The sequence below is a fragment of the Apteryx mantelli genome, chromosome Z (genome assembly GCF_036417845.1).
Source record: "Apteryx mantelli isolate bAptMan1 chromosome Z, bAptMan1.hap1, whole genome shotgun sequence".
Classification (NCBI taxonomy): domain Eukaryota; kingdom Metazoa; phylum Chordata; class Aves; order Apterygiformes; family Apterygidae; genus Apteryx; species Apteryx mantelli.
In genome coordinates this window covers 30,378,914-30,405,033 of record NC_090020.1, presented here as the reverse complement: position 1 = coordinate 30,405,033, position 26,120 = coordinate 30,378,914, and the positions used below count along the sequence as shown (strand labels likewise).

At 37.4% G+C, this 26,120-nt stretch overlaps 1 protein-coding gene across 4 annotated transcripts in view; it reads left to right on the top strand.

Annotated features, from left to right (window-relative positions):
* LOC106491611 (TLE family member 1, transcriptional corepressor) overlaps window positions 1-26,120 on the top strand; it is a 161,565-nt gene that overhangs the window by 112,297 nt on the left and 23,148 nt on the right. For all 4 annotated transcript variants that reach the window (XR_010887000.1, XM_067316378.1, XM_067316377.1 and 1 more), the window contains 2 exons: window positions 16,874-17,078; window positions 17,827-17,843. Coding sequence is in view for 3 of the 4 variants with exons in the window: in XM_067316378.1 (XP_067172479.1) it covers window positions 16,874-17,078; window positions 17,827-17,843 (222 nt within the window). In the remaining variant the exon portion in view is untranslated. The remainder of the gene's footprint in view (window positions 1-16,873; window positions 17,079-17,826; window positions 17,844-26,120) is intronic.

The window sequence follows — 26,120 nt, the reverse complement described above, 5'->3', positions numbered from 1 at the left end:
TTGTGACACTTGAATTCTTGGAGCCAGTGCAACTATTCATTCTTCTTTCTTTCCCTTTCTTGTGAATCTTTCATGAATTTTAAAATGGCAAGCTAATGAAAAGAAACTTCACTTGCTTTTGAAGTAGTATTAATTGTCTGACACAATGTTCTAATAGCCTTTCACCAAGTTTGTGCTTCTAAATATGGTGAAATAAGTTAATACTACTTGCTTGTGACTGGTTGTCAATCACAAGTCATTTGTTTTGTATTAATGAACTTTGTGAACCATACATTCCTTCCACTGCATGGGTTCATTTCCCCCTGCCACTAAGTCTAGAATATTTCTCATGTTTTCTGCCCTTCCAGACTAAGTGAAAGAAGTAGCCGAAACAAGAAGCTGTCCTTTCCGATTTTATTCATATGTGAGCGCCTTGAGCGGATTCAAATTACTCATTTATCAATTTATGTTAATTGCTTGTGAGAAGATGTCCTGCTGGTCTTTATAGTTCTCTCAGACACTTTGTAATGATAATTAGACATGCTGCTGTACGGATTAACAGTGCCATAGTCCAATGACGTCTACGGACAATGGAACCAGTTAATCCATCTGTGCTTAAAATTACATCCCAACTGGAGATGGAAAAAAAAAAAAAAGTAAGAGCAAGGGAGGATTAAAAGAATGAGCCTCAGCTTGAAAACTCTCCTTTCATCAGTTTCTCAATTGCAGATCTGCAGTCAGTTTGCCTGTGGTAAGCTATTGGCAGTCAATTAGGTGAAATAAACTGGGAGGGTGACCTTCATTTCCTTTTAATAGCTTTTTCCTCCCTGAAATGGGGAGCTGCAGTGGATTTTCAGCTTAAATTTTATTCAGGCTGCTTTATTTCACTTGACAGATTAGCTTTGCATAAACATACCCCCCCTTCAAATCTGAGCTGTTTTTTCCCTTCGTATCAAATTCTGACTGTTGCTTAGTTGATTTGCTAATCATGCTTCAAAAACCCACACAATTACATCTGTATATGTCACAATCTCCTCTATGCTTTGCTGTGTAATGAATTATTTTATTTCAGTGATCAAATCAGGTATTCATACAGCACATGTACATTTGATATTTGATTAGCAAAGGTTAGAGAACTGTACTTTCTTGATTTTTTTTTTTTTTTTTCAATGAATGATTTCCTTAGGGCTAATCTGAAATGGAAAACCCTTTTTTAATGGACGAGTCTTAGAGAATATTTTATGCAGTAAAAAGAAATATATATTAAAATATATTTAAAAATATTTTTCTTAAGATAGCAAAATCTGATTTTCCAAAGTTGTTGTGGTAGCATTGTCCTGAGTGTAAATCATTCAGCTCCTTAAGTCTGTACAACATAGTCTCTTAAAAGCAATAAGATCTACAAGTACCACATGCAATTACAACTTTTTTGTGGGAAAGCTCTTTGGAAGCAGGAATAGAAACCTCTTTTGTTTTTTTTTCATTTTCAAGTTACCTAAGGTCCTCCAGAAGAAATACTTCCATGTGTCTTCTGAAAGACTAGTGAACAATGCAATGCAAATCCAAAACTGAATGAGGAAGTGAACACAGTGGGCCCGAATGTTCTTTGGCCATGTAGATGAATGTATGTGCATAATACTAAAATTAGATGTATGTCACAATGATCTTTTACAGTCTTACATGATGAATAATTATCTTGAGCCGCACAATAAGTTTCATGCTCTGACATATCCTTGAGTTTGTTTGAAAGGGATTGTGTGCATTTTGGAAAATCTGAATAGCATAAAATTGGGTTGACAATTCAGTGGACCTTTGCTCCCCTTCACTGAGCATGCAGTTTGTTGAGCTCTCTCCCCAGAGGGGAGGAGACATCAGAAGCCTGTCTGTTCCTACAAGGGGCAGCTGCCCTGAAAGTAAGCACAGCCCAGTTTGATAGCAGCTGTCAGTATTGTTCAGGGACCTGACTTAGTGTAAAGAACAATGAAAGGGCCATGCTCTTAAAGTCCAGTGTCTTTCAAGATAAGAAAAGAAATAGTAATTTAAAGGGTTAGACATTTATTATGAGCATGAAAGATCATGAAGCTTCTTTGCAGAATGCAAATAGGTTGGAGCAATCTGTAATAGTAGAAGATGCAATCAAATAGCCCCTCGCACCACACTACTAAAGATAATTCATGTACAATAAATTTGAGGATAAGAAACTTGAATAATTTTTTTCTAGCCAGTGTTCTTTCAGACACTTTCTCTTGACTAGATGAAATCTGCATTTTTTGGTGTTTTTGTTTCAGAACTGACTGTTTTTCCTCCTTCCTTTATCTTTAAGGACCATTGTTCTCTAACTCTTCATGAGTCTAAAGTCTCCCAATTGGCTTGACTGAGTTAGAGCAAAACAGCAATTCTTGTTGCTACTGGGCCATATGTGAATTCTGGAAGGAAACAAAGCCTTTAGTTAGTGGGAACAATGTTTTAAATAGAAAATATTTTTGAATCATCTTTATTTTATACTTCTGTTATTTCTAGTTGAAAAAATGAAAGTCTGTTAAACTTAAGATTGAGGATAGGGACTTGTAGGATATGTGTCTCATGGGTCTGTGAGGTATTTGGAGATTTTATCTGCCATCTCAAAAGCTGACTTTTGAAGTTGCTGTCTACTATGCATGTAAAGAAGAGAAAGAATGAGTGAATTGACATATTCAGCAGTGTTTTCAAAAAAAAAAGAAGTAAGGTAGTTGGACTCAGCTTGTAAGCAGTGCTAATCCTTTGTGTTGGTTAGAACTTCTCATACTGCAGGAAAGAACCGTGGGTGGTGATTAGCTATTGACAGTTGTATCTCTGGCCTTATATTATTCTTGCATGTTTCTGAGGGCTTTTACCTTTCAGCCATTGGGTAGCAGTGTGGCTAAACAACATGCATGTCACTTTTTTTAATGGCACCATTCATATGTGTGTTAAATTTGAATGAAGTACTAGGTTTACTAGATCCTTAAATAATAAACAAAGCAAAAACCTTTGACCGTAAAAGATAGGTGCCTCTGTTAACTCCTTGGCACTGCTCACTGTTGCGGCTGCAGGCAGTGCCCACATTTGGGGTTAAGGGAAAATACAGATCATGATATGAGAGAATTAGGTAGATGATCATGGTCTAACTTGAAGGAGTGGTTTGGGGGGAGGTGTGGGTGGGTGTGGTTTTTGTTTGTTTTTGCTTTTTTGTTTGAGGTGCAATTAAACAGCAGGCTGAAAAATCAAAGGTACTCAGAGTCATGCTAGGAAAGGCTAGGGACAGTTATTGGTCTATCCAGATGTCAGCTATGCAATTTTATAAAGTTTCTTTACTTTCAAATTAATAAACTAGGTAGTCTTGTATGTAGAACATACAAGTATCTGAAACAAAAACTTGAGCAGCAAGCTGGAATCTTTTTAGCACTGCATTTTAGGTAGTGCATTACTGAGTACTGAGGTATGTCTTATTTTGCCTTTTGAGGTGAGTTGTTAATGGTTCTGTGAAATACATCTTTTTGGATTGACGGTACTCCTGAGACAGATTGAGCTGTAGGCCTCCGAGAGGGCTCTCCACTGTTGCATGTGGTGATTGGCTAAAGGATTAGCAAGATGTGGGATTACTATTTTTTTTTTCTCTCCTTGACTGTGGTTGCCAGCTATCTTTGGGATTGTAGTGTGTGAAGCTTAAGAGGATGAGGTTAACCTCTTGAGGGTTTATTCTTATGAGTGTGTAGTAATCCTTGGAAAGCCTATAAATAACTAGGCTGTATGTTTCATTATAAAATAGAAATGAAGACTGGAACAGAAATAAATGCAGAACTTAGTGCAAGGGAAGAGCTAAGCAGCTGTAGCATTACTTCAGATCCTCCTCAGCCATGATTTGCATTACGCGCCAAGCAAAGTAGATGTGGGGGGAGGGAGGAGAAATGGCTTAGTTCTTCTAAATAAATGAAATTGAATGAGCACAAGATGCTGTCCTCACTTTTAATCTATAAATTTGGTAAACCCAAGTATGAGTTTATTAAATTCTTACAGTAGGAACTATATCATGTGAGGAATTTCCTGGCTGCTTTTCCCCCCCTCCTTTAATAAATACTAACCTTAATTACAAGCAAGGATTGTCATGTTAGGTGCCGTTAGAACACAGTAGCTTTAAGACTTGTAAGCTATTTTTAATACAGGTGGTGAATGGATATGGTATTTGTCAGGATGACAGTTGGTATTCCCAAAATGCTAGTCCCCAAACTATGGTCAGGTTTTTTTTCTCAGCGCCACTGAGTTTTGAGGAAACAAGATAGCTTAATTCATGCTTATTGGTAGTTTGTCCTACTCAAAACAGAATGCCCAGGAAAAGGTGTCCAAAATAGGAATGAATAGGCAATGAAAACCTATCTAGATTCACTCACTCACTCACTATTTATATATATATATATTTTCCTCTTTTCCTTCCTGTAATGATAGGGAAATGGAGGACCTTGAAGCAGCAGTAGAGAGGGGAGGGTGGTGGTGGTGTCTAAATGTCTGATCTGGAGTTGTAGGTCAGACTCCTCTTGCAAATTTTGCTATGTGGTTGGATAGAAAAAGCTGTATCTTGGATCTTATCCAAAAAAATCTGCAAGATTTTTAGGTGGATTTCTCTTTTAGAGCTAATGTTTAGGCTACAAGTCAAAAGTGAGACCACGTACATGGTGACAAACTTATGAAGCTGAGCAACTTTCAAGAAAGGAATGAGAGGGAGATAGTTGGAAAAAAATGTGGTTAACTAGAGCTCAGAACTAGAGATGTGCAGCTGCGACTACTAATACAGAGAGAAGAAGGTAGATTCCAACTAGACAAGCATATGAGTTACTAGTATTGAATTCTTACCACTTGCTAGATTTCTGTATACTGAGCAGATGTTGGGATGTGCTGTTGGGCACAGAGCTGTAAGTTGTCCTACTTTGCAGTAGGTGAGAGGTGCAGAGGGAACTTGTAAGATGGACTTGTATCTTGTTTAGGTGGAGTAGCAAGTAAGATCAGAAAAGTCAATACAGGATGAGGTTTCAGAAGGAGTTAGGCAGATACAAGCAAAGGAGATTGCTATGCTAGAGATTATTCCTTCTTTTTGAACTTGCATCCAAATGAGTTTGCATCCAACAGATTGTTTTGGAAGGAATAATTTCAGTGGAGTGGAAAGGGCCAAAGTCAGATCAAAATGCTGGAAGAGCAGGGTTTCAGGCAGGGTTACAGAAAATGTGTTTAGTAAGCCTTAATTAAGAGAATTTGGAATGGCTACAGGAAAGGCAAAATGGGGATTAAGGATGGTTTTACTTTTGAAGGTGGTTGAGACTGAGGAGGGTTGACATGAGTAAAAATTGTAGGCACAGAGGGTTGGTTGTCTAGTCCCAGAATAGACAATTGCTTCTTCTAGAGTGATTTAAAGCACCTCTCTTGATTAAGATGTGTAGGCAGAATAGCTTTCCATTTTTGAGGATGTTTTTTGTGGCTGTTCCCCACATTCCCTCTAAGTTAGCAAGAAAGTGAAGGGAGACAGACTGAAGAGATGAGTGTACCTTCTGCTGTCTTACTAATATCCGCTTTGCATTTACATTCAGAGTGAGGTAAGTGGTAGAATTAGAGTCGGTGAACAGTCAGTAGGCTGAGACTAATAAAAAGAGATGTGAACTTCAGTGCTTCTCTTAAAAGAAGTCTGAGATGTGGTAGGATGGGAGGAGCAAGGAGTTGGATGGGAAGAGTGAATCAGTTGGCCGAGACATAAGAGAAGCTCAGCTGGGACTGCATATGAGATGAGATCAAATGCAGAGGAGTTAATTGAGCAAGGAAGATGCAAAGCATGGTCATGAAATTATCCTGAAACATGAGCAGGAACAGGGAAAGCAAATATTGGGAATGTACAGTAGGAGAGAGGTGCAAAGAATAAATGAAACATACAGATCTGAAGTGAACTAGGAAATAATTTCAAAGCAAACCCTGTGGTATACTGAGGTGGTAAGAACGTCAGTGTGCTGGTGGGAGAAAGGGTGAATTCTTGGTTTGGAATATACAGACAAAGTGTGATTGTAACTGGGTGACTGATGGAGAGAGTCAGTGGGAGTATGGTGCTGCAAAGGAGCTGGAGGAAGATACAGGTAGACAGAAATACTAGAAGTATTGAAGATTGGAAAGGTGCATAAAAATAGCAACTAACTACAGTCTACTTGGAGTAAGAGCAAGGCGGACAGTAGAACTAGGGGCCTGTGTAGGAGGACTGGGAGAAAAGGGAGAGAGAATAGCATGGGGCATGCAGCGTAACTTTAAGAAATCCTAAAGGTAAGGCAAAGAGGCAGTTTGTACGGCAGTTTGCTGTACTTTATTAGACTGAGAAAGAATTTGCATCTACTACTCAGGATTCCTGGTATCTGGTAACTGTCTTTCTGCCCCCCTCCCCCCTTTTCCTCAGAATACTTGCTGAACTATTAAGGTCACTGTCCTCTATACCACTTAAATTCCTGAAAATGAACAGTACTGTTTTTAAAGGTGCTGGCTAACTATAACTCTTAAAATCAAACATGGTCATACGCAGTAGCACTGAGATAGCAAAAGCAGTGATTAGCAAAAATGGATTGTTCTAACGCATGTTCAAAGGTGCTGGATATTTGGGAAGAAGTCGTCCCTGCAGAATTTACAGGGAATTTCCAAAAGGCTAGTGTGTGGCTTGAAACAATAAACAAAAACTGAAGGTAATACTTTTCTCGTGACTGTCATGTTTTCATTCTTTTGGAAGCTCTGAAATGTATTTGTAATAGCAACTAGGACAAAAGGGTTTAATATAAACGGTGATGGGCATCGTTTAAACTACTGCATTTGAATTAACTTTTGGGTTTTAATTTACCAAAAAGCCTTTCTACTCTATCATTGCTATCTTTATCTTCAGCAAGATTTGAATTTCTGGAGTATAAAGGAATCTGGGAGGGAAAGAAATACTTTTGAAGGTAATCATAAATCAGTAATAAAAATAAACCAAACCAACCCCCCCAAAACCCCCACACAAGAGTAATGCCTCTAAGTCATTTTCAAATTGGTGCATGCTTGAACTGGTTGTTTTTGGGGCTGCTGTGGCAGCAGGAACATGCTTTTGAAGTGTGTTTGGATGGTAGCAAAAAAGTCAAATACATAGATTTTGGGTTAGAAAGTGAGTAATAGCAGGAACTTATGGCTGCCCCAGAAAAGCTTAATATGTACTGGCAAATTCTGCAAACCAGAAGCAATGTGTGCTGACAGCTTCATTCTAGAGACTTAAGGCTTGCATCTGAATCTTCAGAACAAGCAATATGTACTTGTCTAAAATGAAAAAAGAGCTTTGTTCTCCAAGTGACTTGCACTGACAGTGGTCAGAAGAGTATAACTAGTTTCAGAAAACCAGCCTTTGTCTAGTCTGGACCAAGAGATAGAGAATTTAAGATCTTCTTGTGTGGTTTTTAGATTGTGGTTTTGAATTTGTTACTCTCCTTTAGTCTGGGAAGTCCTTTGGTGAAGACATGTTTTCCTGCACAAGGATCATTCTTTCCATTTTTACTCTGCTTCTATCTGTCCACCCCCTCCTACCCTGTGGCATCTGTCCTTTGTGAAGGCTTTTCTGTTACTCCGTTGTCCCAGTGTCTGTTTCCTTCAGTGCTGGCTTCACTCTTGCTCTGTTTATCCTGTAATTCTTCAAAATTTCACTTAAGGGAAAAAAGTACCATTATTAATACAAGAAGCATCACGCACCTAGACCTTGCTGTTTTGTGACTTGTTTCCATTTCCTTTTTTGTTGTAACCTGTTTGAGACAGGAACTGTTGTAAGTCAGGCCTATGCTGCACACTTCTAGAAGAATAGCTGTTAGTGAAAACACTTTTTATATACACACATATACATATATGCACACATATGTATGTATATATGTATAAAACAAATATATAGTTATGCTAGCAAAAGGATTTCTTCTGTTTATGGAGCTGGCTTAAATTGTGTGACTGAGTTACGCTGCCAGCTTAGTTGCAGATATAAGTACTAGCCATGATTTAGTGTATCTGTGTTTGGTGTAAGCTACGAAGTTTTAGATTGACTTACAGTGCCTGAAAGCATGGAGGAGGGAAAAAAAGCCCTCTCTTCTCTTGGCAAAAGCCCTTGTGTGGATGCAGCTACACCAGTGGAGTGCTAATGCACCTTGAGGAGAAGATGTTGCTGAACTGGAAGAATTCCATCTGCTGGCAATATCCCACATCCTTGCTGCGGGGCTCTGCTGGCATGGAACGAACTGCCGAGGCTCCACAGTGTAGCTAGACTTCTGGTGTAGATCTGTTCTTGCAACAGTGCCAGTTATGCTGGCAATGCTATGTAATTATTCCCTCTATGTCAATGGGATGTTGAAAATCTTGCCATTTAACAATTATCACTAAACTTTTGTTAAATAGTTAATTGCTGATCATTTTAGTGGAAAAACAACTAATGTGCTTATTCATTGGGTGTGGTGGCAAATTCGTTTGGGTGGGGTCACCCACATCTGTTTACAACAATGATCTTTTTGAAGAGCCCTGCAGTGTAATATCTCTTTATCTTTCTAATTCTGATGCCTGGGCCTGCCCTCCAGAATGCCGGAAGGAAAGGCAGAGAAACTTCGCTGTTTAAAGTGAGACAGAAAGTCATATCAAAAATTAGAGGAGCTGCTCAGCATAGAGCTAGAGAAAAGCAAAAGTACATTTCTTCCCTACGCTCTGTAGTCTGTAACGGTCTTGTAGGAATTAAACAATGGTTAATAAGCTACCCTTTGAAAATCTTTTTGCTTTTGCTTACTGCATTATATTGGGGAGCACTGAAAGCAGATTTGTCAGTTATATAGGTGTTAAGCTAACTATATTATTAAATTTTTTAAATTGAATCTTATGACTCCACAAGAGTACTCTGTGTGTGTGTGTGTGTGTGTATTTGTAGGTAGGCTGCCACTGACTACATAAATTGAATTGATAACAACCCAAGCCTTTCTCATGATGAAACATTTCATTTTCCTTGTAAATAAATGCCTGAATTACTCATGAAATACAGAGCATATCAGAAAATTCATGCTGAAGAATATATTTGGTATTCATACGTCTTGCATAAAGATTTTAAAGAGCTTTCTGAAAAAAAGTCTTCCAGTTGTTATGGAAAACTGAATTTAAGGTTTTTGGTAACGAGCTGCAGATTTCAGTATAACTTTGACCCTCTTGACAACTGCACTCTCAGTTATCTTCTACAGGTTTATTGGAAGCAATCCATGTACCCCAGTGGTTTATTGGCCCCCAGTTAAAATCTAATGCCCTCTTCCTATATTGTAATTTTTTGTGGAGTACTTTTTCTCCTGAAGTAGATTCCTGATCAATAGAATATATTTTTGTTTCATAGGAGTTAATGTGGCAGCTTAGTGCCTGTGTCAGGCTCCAACCAGGTTTTGTTTCCCTTTATCAAAAAAATAAACTCTAACCTTATAGAGCAAGTGTATAGGGACGTTCATGCTTCTAAGTGTTTACGCTAACCTTTCTTTAGTGAGATTAAAAAATGTACGGTGATGTCTAATGCAAGGGGGGCAGGGGACGACACCAGAGCTGGCCAGATTTAGTGAAACAGGTATACGTCGGTGTAACAGTGTGGTTAGGGCACCAGTGCATGAGGTGCTCTTTGTAATCCAAATGAGCCCATTGAAATCAATCTTGCTTTTTTTATTCTGAGTTTTATGAAGAACAAAGAGGAGACAGGATCTCTGGGGGACTTTGCTCCAGGAGTCAGGAAAGCTGAGAATGAAGTTTGAAAAGGAGGGAAAAAAGTCAGTGAGGAAGGAATCATACAAAGAAGTGGAAAAGGAGTTGAAGAGAGGAAAACAGAAATGACTCTAATCCAGAACCATATGCTTCATGACCTTTTGGAGTAGCCGGGACATGCTGAGGGTCTTTTATCCTAACTTTTACAGATAAGAGTGATAGAAGGGGGCTTAGTTTGCTAATGTGTCTTTCACTGCTCTGTATTGGCAGAGCTGTGAAATAAGGCCTCAGCCTTATTTCACTTGTCTTAGAAATGAAGCTAATTTGTGAGAACAGAGCTCTTTGGTGTGTAGTAAGCTGCCTGTTATCCTAGTATATCATCAGTTTTTCAATTAAAATTTGGGGCAGTTTGAACAACCCCCTCACCCTTTAATCCCCCCCCTCCAAAAAAAAAAAATTAAGATGCGCAATTGAGATTATTAGTGTGGTTTGAGTTGTTTGAACAAGTGGAGGCAGGAACTGTGAAAAATTTTGAAGAGCCTTCTGTCCAGAAATTGTTCTGTTAATATCAGATTAAAGCAAATTCCCTTAGTAGAAAATAATAACAAAAAACAAACTTAAGGTAACTTTTTCATCTTCCTTCTGAATTTGATATCTGTTTTCTGACATCAGTCATCTCCACAGTAAGAAGTTTGATTTCTGTGGGAGTGCAAAATAAATGGCAACATCCAAAGACACTATCTCTATGCATCTGTCTGTAATAAAGCATGAAAAAGGAACAGGATTTTTCCCATGAGATAGTTAGGCCTTAAGTAATTATTGCTCATAAATTTTATATGTATGAAACTTGTAGGCTTTGGATAGCTTTTGCCAATACTGTCCTTCTGTGGAGTTAAATCTCCTTAGTAGATGACATTTTTTGTAATTTATAAATGGAAGAGGTTTGCTGAAGACACTGTTTCTTTGTTCAGAAGAGACATTCTCATCCTGCACCCAAGACACTGTGGCTTGTTCACATAATGGATAGTTTTCAAATAACTTGTACAAAGCTACAAAGACTCCATTCTCAGCTCACTAGTGAGAGATGCAGTAGTGGTCATTTTCAAGTTTGTTTACTGTGGTACGGTATAGTTTCCTATCTGTCAGAATAAAATCTGAGCCTTTAAAAAAAGAGGAAGTAAGGAAACCCAATGAACCAAAATAAACACAGATGTTTCAAAGGAATTAGGCAGAAAATTAAGCAATGAAAGTAGTAGCTGACTTTCATTTTTCTAAAATGAATTTAACAAGGAGAAACTGGTAGGCAATACAAAGACAAACTCAGAGTTTAGTTTTGCAGATAGCTGCTATGGTAGTGAAGAATGCTGGTTCAAATAGGTCAGAAGGAAATGTCTTGCAGGCACTGCTGGCACACTTTGCAATTAGTGAGTCTGATAGTGATAGTATCAAGAGCAAGGGGAAAAAAAACCCCAACACATCCAGCAGAAAGGAAGAGGAAACACAGCTTCCACTGCTGAAGCAAAATCAGAAAATGGGTAGTGATGATCAGAAAAGTGGGTAGTGTTACCAGTATATGTGAGGATACAAGTCTGTCTTCATGTATGTAAGGAGAAATAAGTACATTCTTAAGGGAGGGTGCCTGTCATCCTCTGAAATGTTATCTATGGCCAAAACACTCTTTTCAAAAGTAGCTGCTGAAAACCTAAAATGGGAATATTGGCTAATAGCTTAGAGTCTAATGATTTTATTCCTGCTAGATTTGACTGTTGCTAATGTGTATGGTGTGTGCAGGTTTTTCTTTGTTTTTCCAAAGTGGGGGGAGGAGACTGGACCTGGAAGAAGCATGATCTTGGGTTGTTCCCTTTTAGAGAAGGTTAAAACTGCAATATTGGTTTTAAGAATCTCAGTGAGGGCAGAGGCCATTGTTTAGTCAACTAGCTGTGCATACTCAAGTAGTTGCCCCCATCTAGAAGCTGGAGCTGAAGAGGCGATGCTGGTCACTGCAGTTTTGGTATTTGGAAGGTTGCTCAAGAGTTGTAAGGAATTCATTGGCTATAAATGTTTGACTCTAATTCTCCCTTCCTTCTGCTACTTAAGCAAGCAAACGAAAAACCTGAAGATGTCCCCTTGGGAAGGGTGATGAAATTGAGCACAGTAATAAATATATATGTGCGCTTTTTTTTTTTCCTTTTTTTTTTTTGTCTTTCTGTTTGCTTGCTTGTCACAGTCATATTTCTTCAGTTATACAGAAGTTGGCATGAACTATTGTCCTTTCCTTTTTTAAAGTCTCTAAAGTCCTTGCCAAATATTTTTCAAACCTCTATTGAGGTGGGAGAATCTGTTCGTAATAGCACTGGAGATGGTGCTGTTAAGGATTTTTAAAACTCTTCATCCCTTCAGCTGTTTGGTTAGCACTTCAGCACTGGAGAAGAGAGCTGCTGTAGTTTGGGATCAGGTGTAATGTTTTCCACTGTTGGTGTGCAACCACATCTGAATTTGAATTCAGTGCTACTGAACAGATACTGAACCGCACATCACAATCTGTTTAAGAGCAGAAGCATGCTCTGTTTAAAACTAAGAATTTGAAACTAAAATTGAACTAGCCTGTAGGTACTGGTGACCCCAACAGAGCTGCTTAAAAGTGGTAGGAAGGAGAATTGTAAGAGCTTGTTCTCTGCACTTGAATAGGCAAGGAACAAAAAGAAGGCAAATGTCACTGCTTATCGATATGAAGCCTTTGTCAAAGACTTACTCACCCTGCCTTAGGAAGTCTGTGGCAGAGATTAAAACTGTATTCCAAATTTTGAGTCCTAGTTAAAGTTCTTTATAGCTAGAACTTGCCTAGGATGTTTGAAATGAAGAACTGTACTACCTCTAAAATTGCTGAGTTGCATGCTTTTCACATGCTGTCTTTGCAGCCTGCTTATGGGGATATTGGGGAAAAAAATTGAGGCAATAAAAATTGCTTATAGACAGTTAACTGAATTTGCCCCTCCCTTTCTCCCTTTGCAAACATGAAGAACTTAACGTTTTTGTAACAAAATGGTGGATGAAGTAGAGATGCTTTTAAAATCAATTCTGTGGTTCATTATCTCAGTGCAGTTGCTTATGTATGCCTCATTGCACTCTTCTCCACCTTCCCACTTCCCTCCGAAACTGGACACAGCCCTTGCTCTGCAAATAATGATAATAATTGGTAGTAAGACAGACCTGTTACTCATCCTTTTCTGAGCACATTTCTTATGGCAGGTGTCTAGTTTTTAATTAAGTGCTAATGAACATGCTTAGTGGACCATGATACTGCTGCCAACATCTTCAGTTTTATATCTCACTGCTGCTGAGCTCTTAAAAGGTGACAGAGCAGGCATTAGTGTCTTTGAAGTGACAGGAAAGTGATTATATGCATAACATAATTGTTTTTAGGATCTAATATGGCAAATGCCTAGTTACTAGATACATCTGGTGAGCACTGCTGTTATCCATCTCCTCGGTCTTTACTTCTCCCTTTGTGTGCAGCATGTACTAGTCTTCCCCATTTTAGAAAGAGAATGAAATATACTTTCAACAATTCTAATTGTATAAATAAAAAGAGAACATGAACTCCTGGGAAGGGTTGTCTTTATGTTAGGAGAACTTGCAGCCTATTATGAATAGGTAGCATATAAACAACAAATCAGTATGCATAAGTCTTAAAGAGCGGCAAGCCTCAGATAATAAACGGTAAACCACAGCATACTTTTATTGGCATGAAAGACCGTGATCAGGTTTTCAGTCTTAAGTCAGTTTAACGTAGTTATATATTTAAGCGTCTTTGAGGTTCATTTTTCTCTGGTATTTTTAGTAACCATTTTGCTAAGATTCCAAGGTGTTTCTTATTATGTAGAGCAATGCATTTTCCAATATGGCTTTTGTATTTTATTCTGCATCTTAAACTGAGCATTGCGGGCTTTGCTCCCCAGTATTCATATTCAGTCCTATCAAAGAAACAGGATATAGCCCTTTTTGTCTTGTACTTTCAGCTTCAGAACCTGTTAGAGTTCAATTGATGTTCCTCTTTTCTGAGACCTTTGAAATATATTAACTGCGTGTAGGCTACAAAGCAGAGCCAAGGTAACCATAGGTAACATGTCTGTAACAGTTTGATTTGTAAAGACTACACTTCTTGAAATCATGTTGGCTAACATGTTTGCTAGTTAAACCCGCAAGAGTTGCTAGTTAAACCATGCAAGAGATGAAAGGAAAAAGTAATCTTCACAGGCTTCATGGAGTGATAGGGGCAAGAATGAAACCATTTTATTTTCGTTTCCCTGTTTTGGCCTTCCCATGCCTGCCCTGTGAACAAGCTAACCTGACCCCCTTGTGAAGGAAAGAGCAGGTTTCCCTCCAAGATAGCAGTTTGGAGGTGAAAAATCACTTTTTGTTCTCAGCCAATTGCACATCACAATGTGTAAGCCAATGTGATAGTGCAAATGGGGACAAGTAAGACCAAGCCTATGATTACAGTGCAGTACTGCTGATGCATGTTGTCTGATGGCTAGAGTGCGGATGACAGATCTCAGTGACTTTGACCAAGCAGTCAAAGAGGAGAGGAATGACTAAGATGCCACCTCTCTGGAAGAACTGGCCAAGAATTCACATTGTCACTTAATTTGAGAGAACATGCTGGAGACTACTGAAGTCTTGATAAAGTCTGTGAGAAGGAGAGACCTCCTCTTTGTTCTTTAGCAGCTGGATCAAAAAAACTAGCCCTGTCGGACTTCTTAGTGCTCTTACTGATCTTTCTAAAGAAGCAGCAAGGTATTTAAAATGAAGTTTCACTGACAATAGCTGCTTGATCTAGTCTTGATTTTGTAGAAGCTGGCCTACTGCTTTAAGTATTTCAAATTAAAAAAAAATAATTCTTAATACTTTCTTCAAAATGTTAGGCTGTGTGTTTGTGTAAAAACAGATATTTAAAAAAATAAAAAATACTACCTTTTTAGCATTGCTTTTAAAAGATATTTAGGCTTCTATTAAGAGTTGGCAAGAATAGTGATGAGAACATGCTATATCTTGCATTGAAGACTAGTGCTGCATTCTATGCTGCGCTGGAAAAGGAATTGCTAAAACTTGGTTTGAGAAGCTAAAGCTTTGGTAAACTCATCACTGTGTAAAATTGCCTGGAGGGTCTATGGCAAATTAAAATTTGCCCTCTTATATGAAAAATAAATAAAAGATAGCTGCTTTACAGTTGGGGGCAGTGGAGAAGTGAAAGCTTAGGAGATGCAGTCCAGAATTCTTCAGTGTTAGTCACTTGTACCTAGAGGAATTCATAAACATGTTCAAAGCATGTTTTGGGATGGGGGTATAAGAAATGAAAGTGGAGGGGTACCGTAGTTATCTAAGTAATAGAATGTCATTAATATGCTGGTAGGTATTATGCTGGTATTGTTTTTTAAAGACTTTTTGGATCTATAGAAGATGATAAAATATTTTCGATTATTTTGAGTATGTTTGGAATAATTTGTGAAATATTGTGAGCTTTTGTCTAGGTATTGGTATAATTTCAGTAACTCTCAGTAGTCCAGGATTAACTTTGCCTGCTCTTACAGTGCCCTGGCCTTCAGTAGGTCAGACTGTTGGCTTGTTTTGCTGTATTCCTTCCAAGTTTCTTTCCTCTTGCCTGGCAATTTTCAGAACAGAAGTCTAGTACCACATTACCACTTAATGGAGGAAATGTGGAAAGTTACATTAGAGGGTACCTTTGAAAATAACTGTTTGTGAAGTAGATATTTGTATCCACCTGAATGTGGCTGCTATAGTTAATCCTTTAATGTACAGTGACTCTAGGTATGTCAACTTAAGATGTGATACAGTTTTGTTTTCTTAACTGTGGAAGGGAAGCTTTTTAAAGTTGATCTTTGCCTTGGACACTTCCTTACTGGGCCTTGCTCAGAGTCTTAGCTTCCTTCCTTTTCCTCTGGTGTCTAGCTGAGATCATCCTGTTCAGCCATTTGCTTGTCTTAGGCTTCGCTTTGATATTTTCTCATGGTGCCTACCTTCAGCAGATGGGTGGTAGAGCATGGCCAAGGGAAAGTTGCATGCTCTGTCTTGTGTTCACATGCCTAGCGGCACAAGCACGAGACAGTGGCGAGAGGCAAAAAATCTGTTTTCCTGTAGCAACTTAAAGTAGGCTTATGTCCAAGCTAAAGATCGTTTTGGAGCATAATCTTCTAAAGAGTCTAAGACATCTGTGCTGAGCATATTGGACAAATTAGTTTGAACTTGGAAAATGTTAATAAAAGGAAAATGTTAATAAAACCATAACAGGTTTAATTAGAAAATACCTAATATTTATACTTTGGAAAAGTCATTCCATTATAAGCAACCTGTTTCCAAAATTGCTTGAAAGTTAGTTTGTTAGTTTGGTTACTTTGTTTTATGTCCACTCATGATGGAATTGATCATGCAAGCTGCCTTTGAAACAGGAGATGTTCTACTTCATTAATGCCATATTCCTTGTGAGGAGTTCGATGAGCTCATTAACACTATCTGGAATATCTGTATTATAAGCTCAAAGTTGGCTCCTAAACCCGGTTCGTGAACAGTTTTTTTCCAAAAGCTTAGCTAGAATAAAAACTGCAGTTAACATATGAAATGGAACAGTGTCTTTTAGATGTTCTTTATTATTCAAAATAGAAGCAAACCTGCTGTTTCAAAATGGTGGGGTATGGAGTAAAAATATCAGTCTTGCTAATAATTATCAATCTTATCAAACATGTTTTTTCCCCTCTTAGGAATTTTGCTGCTGCTGTTTGTCACTAGTAAAGTTGTGACAGGATGTGGCTGCCCGAAATCAAACAATTTACTGTAATAAAACCTTTTTTCAGGCTGCAGAATGAGTATCAAGCTAGTCTTTTTATGCTTTGTGGGACATAAGCACAGTCTTCCACAAGCAGCATTTCTGCAGTATGGTATAGTGCAGGATATATAATGTGATGGGACGAAGAGGAAAGGAGCTAGATTTACAAACAAAAAAAAGTGTTATTTAAAAAAAAAAAGTGTTGATTCTCAATAACTAACCAAACTTTTTCTCCCTGTTCCTTCCCAAACTGTGTGCTACACATTGTTCTTCTGGGGATGATGATGCCACTGGGAACAGCAGCAGCAGTTGCAGGCTCAACATCTCTCCCATGGCCATGGACCTCCAGTGCCTCTAACACCACATCCATCAGGACTTCAGCCTCCTGGAATCCCTCCGCTTGGAAGCAGTGCTGGCCTTCTTGCCCTTTCTAGTGCTTTGGGTGGGCAGTCTCACTTGGCAATAAAAGATGACAAGAAACATCACGATGCAGAACACCACAGAGGTGAGAGGCATGGCAGGCCTGATTAGGACATTGTCAGATTTGCGCATTGCTGCAAATTGTGTGCATCTATAAAGAAATCGAGTTATATAGAATGAGAACAAACTGTTGGCAAACTTAAAAATGTCTGCATTTATACCACTGAAGCAAAATTCAGCTTGGAAATTTTCAGTATTTGAAATGGGGGATTGTGAAGTGTCTCCTGCTCTATAGTTTGCAGGGCATTTTGACATCCTGGTAAATGCTTAGTGTAACACCAGTGGCCTGCACCATATTGTGGAAAACTGTTAAACTGCATAACTGGGTAACTTTTTCAAAGAAAATAATGTTGTTAAATGGCTGGGTGGGAAGGTAGAGGGAATGAAAAGTTAAATTTTTGAAGTGAATGTGTTCAAACAAAAAGTTTAGATAATTGCATCTGTTACTTTAGTTTCATAGGCTTAAATTCTAGTACGCAATTAAATATTGGGCAAAATTGCACTTGACTAATTTTTGAAAAGAAAATAATTTATTCTGTCATGAAATAAAACTAGGCTTTGTGTATGGTTAAACTGTAAATCATGTTTACAAAATACTGTAATTTTCAGGAAATCACTGTATTAGGAATGTGCAATGACTTATATAAATAAAAGCCATTTTAAAACTGTTCGCGGCTTGTGTTCTAATTTTTTTTCCCCCCTTTTTTATTTCTGTTCTTGCCTCTGTGTCTGAACGGGCATGTCTGTGCATTTCTTGGTTACTACGGGAGCAGACAGAGAGCCAGGCACAGTAAGTACCAATACTCCTGCTAATGTTTCCACTTCTACATTATGTAATAAGCAAAACTTGCTGTTTGTCCTTCTGTTTTGTTTTCCTTTTAGTCATATTTTCGTCATAATAAGCATATGTGTTTTCTATTAAGATATCGCTTGGTTTATGCAGAACACTAGCAGATTTTCTGGGTGGAGGGCTTGTATGAATCTGATATATTTGTTTGAGCACAGTGGTTTTGGGGACGCTTGAATTTTGATTAGACTTTGTTGCTTTAAAAAAAATGCTGCAAGTCAAACAGTACTTTGTGACCCCCAATGCAAAGTTTGTATCGTTCATTGTTGGAGTTAAGATGTTTCCTTTAGGATTTTCAGAAGTTAAAGTTGCAGAACAGGTGAGAATTTTAAAATTTATGTGTTATGGCTGTGAACGGATTTTTGGCCCCAGCAGTTTCTCTGACAGAATCTGCTTAAGTCATACAAATGTCTTTGCTGCTTAATTTGTGCTTTAGTTGTAACTACCCAAGAAATACTTTTCCTCTAGATAGAAACTGTAATGGAATTGGCTTGAGAACAATCTTATCCAGAAATCAGCCAAAGAAGTACTTTGTTATAGTTTTCTTTTTTTTATATACTGTTGTATTTTGAGTGCTGTTACCATATTAACCTGCTGGAGATGGCCATGTGCAACTTTCACTTCATTTCAAGTATCAAAAATAATTTGTTTCTTATTTTCAATTAGAAAAGAGAGAAAATAGGAACTGTTATTAACTGATAGCTTTATGGTACTAAACTTCTGGTTTTATTGCTTGTAAATGTTGGTTATTTTGGTACTAGGCTTAAGAATTACCTCACTGGAAACTTTTGCATATCTTTTGAGGCAATCTCTGTTTACAAATTACAAAGCAAGAGGCATTCATTTCAGTTTGCTTAATGTGTCAGTATTATTAATGTCAGTGTAACTGTGGAAGTAATTTAAAGCTGTGTTTCTCTGAAGCCTCAGAGTTATAAGCATGTTTGTCCTTGAGTGGTGTTGGCCAAGAGCAGGATTCTCAGGAGCTGAGGAAGGTTTACATTTTATGTGTGATGGCTTTGGTTTCTGGGTTGGTTGTTTTATTGTTTCCTGTCCCTCATCCCCGACTCAGACTGTCTATACTTTGCTACAAAATTTCATCAAATAACGTTTTTGAAAAGAATTAGGCACACTGCACTCACCCTATTCCCCTCCCAGTTTGTTTTGAATAGCGAATGTGTAAAGGGTGTTTGAATTCAAAATTCACGTGCTCAGAATGATAATGCTGTGAAATTCAGAGTCTGAATTTCAGGTGTCCATCAAAGAAAATATCTGAGTATAGATCTTGCCTATGAAGCGAGGGCTGTCAAAAATTAAATGCACCTTTTGTGTTGTGGGCATTTGCAATATCACTTGCTTAGCTTAGTGTATACATTCAATTGTATTTAATTAAAAGTACATCAGATTGTCACTGCAGTTACTTTTGTCCCTATATGTGTGACTCATGCTTGCTTGGGTATTATCTGTAGTAGGTGTGATATAACCAGCTTTTTATGCTGGGTTACAACAAAAAATCCTTTAAACAGTCTGGGACTGTAGTTCATAGAAGAACTTTGCCATAGGAATGTATGACCTAGAATTGGGTTCAGGTTACTACGCTACTGTGATTATAACTCCTTTTTGGTCCCAGTGCAGAATAATATTTTATAGTTAAATTGAACTGTAATTGCTGAATACTGGTGAACTTAAACAGGAGGCTACCCACTTGTTTAAGTACATTGGTGTGTTAGGATCTTGTTTTTTAACAATAATGGTATCTTTAGTGAAAGAAGCATGCATATAATTTGACCAATGAAGTGAAATTCAAATTAGTGGCCAAGATGGTCAGTTGGAAATGATTCAGTCTTTGTACTTTTCTAATTCTCTTACCTTTTTAATAGCTTTCTTTTTAATTTAAAATATATCTTAAGGATAATACCAAAGAAATCACAAGTAAACAAAGTGTACCAGCAGGACTGCTTAATTATTATGTATTGTTCTAACTGAGCAGTAGGTTCTTATTTTGCAAATTATCATATAATACTTGGGTCATCAAGATCAGATAAATTTGGTTTTGGAAGTTGCATGTTAAGTGTAATGGTGCTGCCAAAAATCCTGACAGAGATGTGCTTTGATCATCGAAGACACAAAAACCCATGCTGTTAGTTATCTAAAGTTACTGTGATGTCTGATATTACTGTGCAGAAAAACAGTAAGATTTTTATCAGAGATGTTTGGCACGACCTTCCGGTGTCATCAATAGGAGCTGATAGCTTTAAATCTGCAAACTTGAAAGATTGTTATTTAATACTTAGATGTTTGACTTTAAACTGTTTTTAACATAACTTGGAGTTAACGTGTATTTTGACTTCTTTTAAAATGAGATCTGGTTTTGGTCTTAAACTCTCTTTAGGTAAATATGCAGTCAACAGTCTTTATCATGTGTTTTGAAATACTTCCATACTGCAGTGAAACTCATGTATTCGTAACTGAATGTAAAGTGAAATATAAAGATATGTAAGGGATTTCATTATTGTTCTGCATTGTGTGATCAGTGTCCATTTTATATACTTTTGCTGCATTTAAATGGCAAGAGCTAGGTTTTTCTTTTTTATACTACTTTCTTTCATTTTTACCTTTCATTTTACTTACTGAAACCTGAAGTTCTTCATAAATGCATGTTTATGAAATACTTGTATGGTATTTCAGTTAGTAGTAGTATATTTCACACATAAAGTGCTAAAATTGTTTGGTCAAAATGAAAGTATAGGACTGCATGGATAATGGCAGGTGGTTTCTGGCTGGTGTAACTCTAACCATCCAAAATTGAGCCATGTTGTTGTGGGAATGTAGCCATTCCTACTCTTGTAGCACAGTCTGGCTACGGGTAATAAAGTCCAGCAAAGCAAGCAAGTTTTGCAAATGAACTTTAATAAAGTTTTAGGAGACATCAGTGCAAGTCAGCTTTGTCCACATTTTTCTCTGGAGAGCACAATGGCAACATCTGTCAGACTGATCTCAGGTATTCATTTATCACTTGTCCTCCCACCATTCTAGTATTCTGCCTGGACAGCATAGAAATGCAAATGTTGTCAAGTGCTCTATTGCATCAGTAATAATTTGTAGACAGTGAATTGTAACCTTTTTGTGTGCTTGTGATTCACAGTAAGGTTGCTGTTTGTCTTTGTCCTCGTGAAAAACATTGAGCTTGTGTTTTTAAAGACTTAGGAAGTGCTCATAAAATCTGAAAGAAATTTGTTTCTGCCTGGGTTGTTTTGTGTAAATGCTGCTATAGTTTTGTAAAACAGATGCTCATTTCTTTACAGCAGAAAAATATTCTGTGTCTTTAGGTCTCCATCCCATTCTTCCCTTCCAGTCTTGGGGGCAGGGGGCATGCACAGCTGAATCCAATTTTTTGTTGATATTGTATGCAAGCTGTTTTTGTGAGTTTTATGTTTTAACTCTTTTAAATGGGTGGGGGGGAGTTGCAAAACAAGTTACATGAAAGCTCAGAGTACTTTTCAAATGTAACATATGTATGGTTCTTCGTCTTTGTCCAGAAAGTAGGTTTTTTTCCATGGTACAGCTTTTAACTGAGGAACTTGAATTTCTTAAATCACTCATGCATTTTGGTTTTTTACTGGATGGATTTTTGCTTATTTTCATTTTTTACAACTTGAAAATAAGTCAAATTTTATAGTCCTTGGATGCAAGCAATGAAGTAGCTTCAGCAGGAATTAAGCATGCAGAAGAGCTGTGGGATGCTGTGTTGCAGTTTAGCATGTAACTGATACAAACCATTATGAGTTGAGGGCTGGTAAAATAAGTTACAAAACAAAGGGTGAGAGGATTGGAGTGGTCCAGCTTAAGTATTTATGGATAATTTCTGACCCCTATTTTGACAAACATTAGCTGCAAAATACTGAATTCAAACCAAGTCTTATTTATTCTCTATTAACGTCTTTGGAGTATTGAATCAAGAAGGAAGGTGATTCAAATCCATTTAAGCTTCTAGATTTTTCATGTTCGTAATATAAAAATACTAGTCTAAAAATGACTTACAGTAGAGGAATAAAAAGTGGGAGCAGTTGGTAATTTTCCATCACCAGTAATTTAAAACAAAAACAATTCACCTTATAGGTGAACTCTTGGTTTGCTGTCATGTGTGGGGTTTGTTTTGCAAGAAGCATATTCAGCAGAGGAGGGTTATTGATTCTGGAGTTGAATAACTCTTTCATTGAGTACAATCTTTGTATGCTTTGCTGGGGGATGTCTAGTCTGTCCTCCAACTTGTACATTCTTTATATCATTGTGAGTCCTGACAGTGAGCAGTGGGACTGCTGGTACCTGCTATTTTGATTGTACATGGTAGACCTGATCCTGTTTTGCCTGCTCAACAAAGAATTATATTTGTTCCTGGGTACGTGTGGATATCTGTAGATAGTACTGGTGCATGGTGTAGCAGCTCAGCTCCAATGTGGTAATTAAATGATCGTAACAGCCCTATTTGGCAATACAGACAAGTGCAAGTTGAGTCAGCTGTCATACCTGGCTGTAATGGCCAGTGGTTGCAGTTGGTTTAGATGTGCCGAGAGTCAGTGAATGACCAAGCACAGAGCAAGTATAAGCGTGTGTGTTTGGGGGAAGGAGGGATAAGGGGGAACCCAGCACTAGAGAAGTCTTAATTGCGACCAGGTGTAGTTGAACCACGAGGACAGATGAGATGTAAATTCTGTTATTTAATTGCTGTTGTGATCATCATAAAGTTAATTGTCAGTGCTGTAGGCACTAGTGAGTTATCTGTGTTGTATTATAGCTGGGGCTAAATGAGGTTTTGTGGACTCCCAGCCTCTACTTCTGACAAACATATTTGTGGTTTGGAAATAGTTCTTCAGGGGAATTGGCATGGCAGCTAAAGAAGTGCATTTGAATAATGTGTGTTACATTCCTGTTAGGGAACCTCTGTGCATCCATGACTAAGTTTTCCTTTCATATTTGCTACTGGTGGTTTCAGTGTTTGAATTCTGTTATCAGCAAAGTCACTTTGAGATCCTGAGTTGCCTGTTACATAGCCTTTATGCAGTCTGGTAACACTGACATGAAATAATGCTACATTAAGCTTTTTTCTTCTTTCAAGAGTTATTTGAAGATGGGGATTCAGGTGAATAAATAAGTTTTGAATCATTGGAGGAAAAATAAAACATTTACTTAAAATGGATTTTAATTGTTTGTTCTGATCTGAGATGCATGGTCTGCAGACATATTGGTAATCCCTAATAAATTAGGTTCTTAGTATAAAAGCAAGGATTATCCTCAATTATGAGTCTAGTCTGTGGAAAGTAAGACAAAACGAAAACTGGTGTCATGCAGTTTCTCTTGAGAAAATGACCTATATGTATATATGTACTTTTTTTTGCATCTTTCAGACAAATTGATTTAATATCAGAGATGTCAATCCCAGCTGAAAGTACTGGATGTACTGGAAGCAATACTTACAAGGATGCATAGCTTCATATTGTTAAATGAAATCTTAGACAATTTATGATTTCAATTACAATAGTAGTTTACAGGAGCAAGTTATTTTTAATCAAAAACTGTACTTTATCTGATTTTGGTCACAGTTTTTAAAACTTCCTTTTAGTCCTTAAACAAACAAAACCAGTATCTATTTAATTGTCAAGTTTAATGATCCATTTTGCCCAAGTAACAGAATGCTTATTTGCAATTGTCAATACAGCTATTGTGAAGTAAGTTGTTCTATAATAGCTTCTAGCGTGGATACTGTGATTCCAAAGAAGAGTGCCTTATACAGATTTGATAAGTTAGAGAAAAGCAGTGTTATTCCAGTGTAAATATGTCCATAGGGGAAGATGTTGCAGAATAGGCTTGTCAGGAGTTTTTGTTGTTGTTGTTATAATATTTATACGATAGGTTAGCCCTCAAGCTTTTGAGGAAAAATCAGACCAAAAAATCTTTATTTGGCCTTTGAAATATTGTAGGATAAACAGAAATTATCCAGCATGTTCCAGGTGCTGTAAGTCATGGGTGTTGCTGGTCAGTTGGTCCTCAGAAAAGAGACGTTCATCCCAAAGGCTGTTTCATAGTCTTGCTTTTTAACTGTAGCTGATGATTTTAGATGTAATAAATGAGTATTACAGGAACTGATAGTGTGTGAGTGTTTATCTGCTAGTTGTGTTTTATATAAATCAGATCTGAGTTCTAAGTGCTTAGACATCTTTCTCAATATTGCAGTTCTAGCAGACAAATTGTACAGAATGTTGTTGTCATTATCTAGGTAGACACATGTTGACTCTTATCCAAGTATTTGCATGAAAGGAACATAACATTTAAAAAAAAAAAAACCTCGGTTCTTGTTAACTACATGTATTTTATGCCAAAGTTTGCAAGCTGCTGTCTACACCTTTTATGTAGTAACTTCAAATAGCAGGGTTGCTAAATTCTTCCCAGCTGCTGCCTCCTTCCCACCATTCCATTATGGTCACTTAATTTCAGCAATTTAAAGAGAAACTTATTTATTCACTTTACTACATTTGACTTTATTCTAATCATTTCAGCAGTGAAATAGTCTTTGTATGATTTTTGTAAAGGGAAGTTTTTCTTTAAGACTTTCTTTTTATAAAAAGGCGTTTGCAGTATTCGTATCTGTGGTCAAGTTTGAATTGACAGCATGCTTCTTTAACATATTCTCCTGCTTTATGGATTCAATATTATGGATTCAATATTAAAATAAGTATCAAGTTTTTTCTTAGAGATAGGTTTAAGTATCTAAAACAGTGAATCCCTGAGTTTGTGCATTTGGGAGGAGATGAGGGGTTAAATTCAGACTGTATTTATTGAAGCAATTAGCTCAGTGATCCAACAAGCCCACCTTTTAGCTACAAAACATTGTGGTAAAGACATTATTTTGAGCTTATTTATACTGAATTTCATTAGACCCTCCTATATGCTTTATGTAAGTCCCTTGGCATTTGTGTAGCTTGAATAGTCATGAATAAAAGAACTTAGAGTTGGATTTAAAGTGCAGCTTCTGAAGTAGGAAAAAGAGGATTGAGATTGCTTTATGTACCCCATTTTGTTTTCCTTCTCCTTGGGACTGAACACTAATGTGTGAGTGCTTCAAAACTACCATGGTGGTGTCCTCAGGTTTTAAGGGGGGACCATTCAGTGCATAGTTCACTGGCTATTAGTATATGTTCATCTTATATTAAGAGTAAATACTTCTCTGGCTCTTAGGTAGACACAAATATTTTCTTTGTGGCTTACATGTATACTATAGCATATATGTTGGTATTAGGCTTTCCTCTTGTGAGATATACATGTGTACATGTAAATATGTATTTACTTGGTATTTATATGAAAATATACTTATTTATGTAAGCATGTACTTGGCTTTTAGAAACTAGGCTTACCAGGTCTTTGTGAAAGGATTTTTTTTCTCCTCAACTCATTCAGCATTGTTCACAGCATTAACACATCACTGAACAAATTGCCCTCTTGCATATGCTAATCCTGCACTTAAAAGAACTCATTGTAACATGTTTTAATGCTTTAGCTGGAACGGAGATGGGAATGCAGGCATGTCAAATTGTCATGTGACTGAAAAATATCTAAAATGCCTTTCTTTTTGGGTCGACAGTTTGTACTTAGCCTATCTGAAAGAAGGGAGCCCATGTGGTTTGAGGAAAAGATTAGTCTTTGCTCTTGTCTCTTGTGTATCTATTGGCCTCAGTTTTTCAGACCAAATCTGATTAAACAACATTCTAGCCTTAGTTTCACCCTAGTGGTGAATGTTATGTTAGCAGTAAAGACACTTGATCTTTGTTTGCAGTAAATTTGTTGAAGGCATCCAGCTGAGTTTTCCACAGCTAACAAATGAGTCTTGGATAACCTTATCTAGTATTTACTTGTTACTTAAGAGTTAAAGGGCATGTTGCCATATATCTCTCCCTTCCTGCAGGTGTAGACATACTAAAACCATGTTTATTTATGATGTTCTACAAGCAAGCAATCAGATTGTATTTATTAAGTGTCTGTAAATGCCCCCCTCCCAAAAAATCATTCTTACCTGCTTGTGAATAAACAACAAGTCTGCTTCTCCTAAACAATAAATTCAGTTGAATTAAGTAGTTAAATAGCTGGTGACTGACAAGTGAAATAAACTTTTGGTAAGTTGAGCAATGAAAAGCCAAGCTTGCTCTTTAGAATGCATGAAGCTATACATGT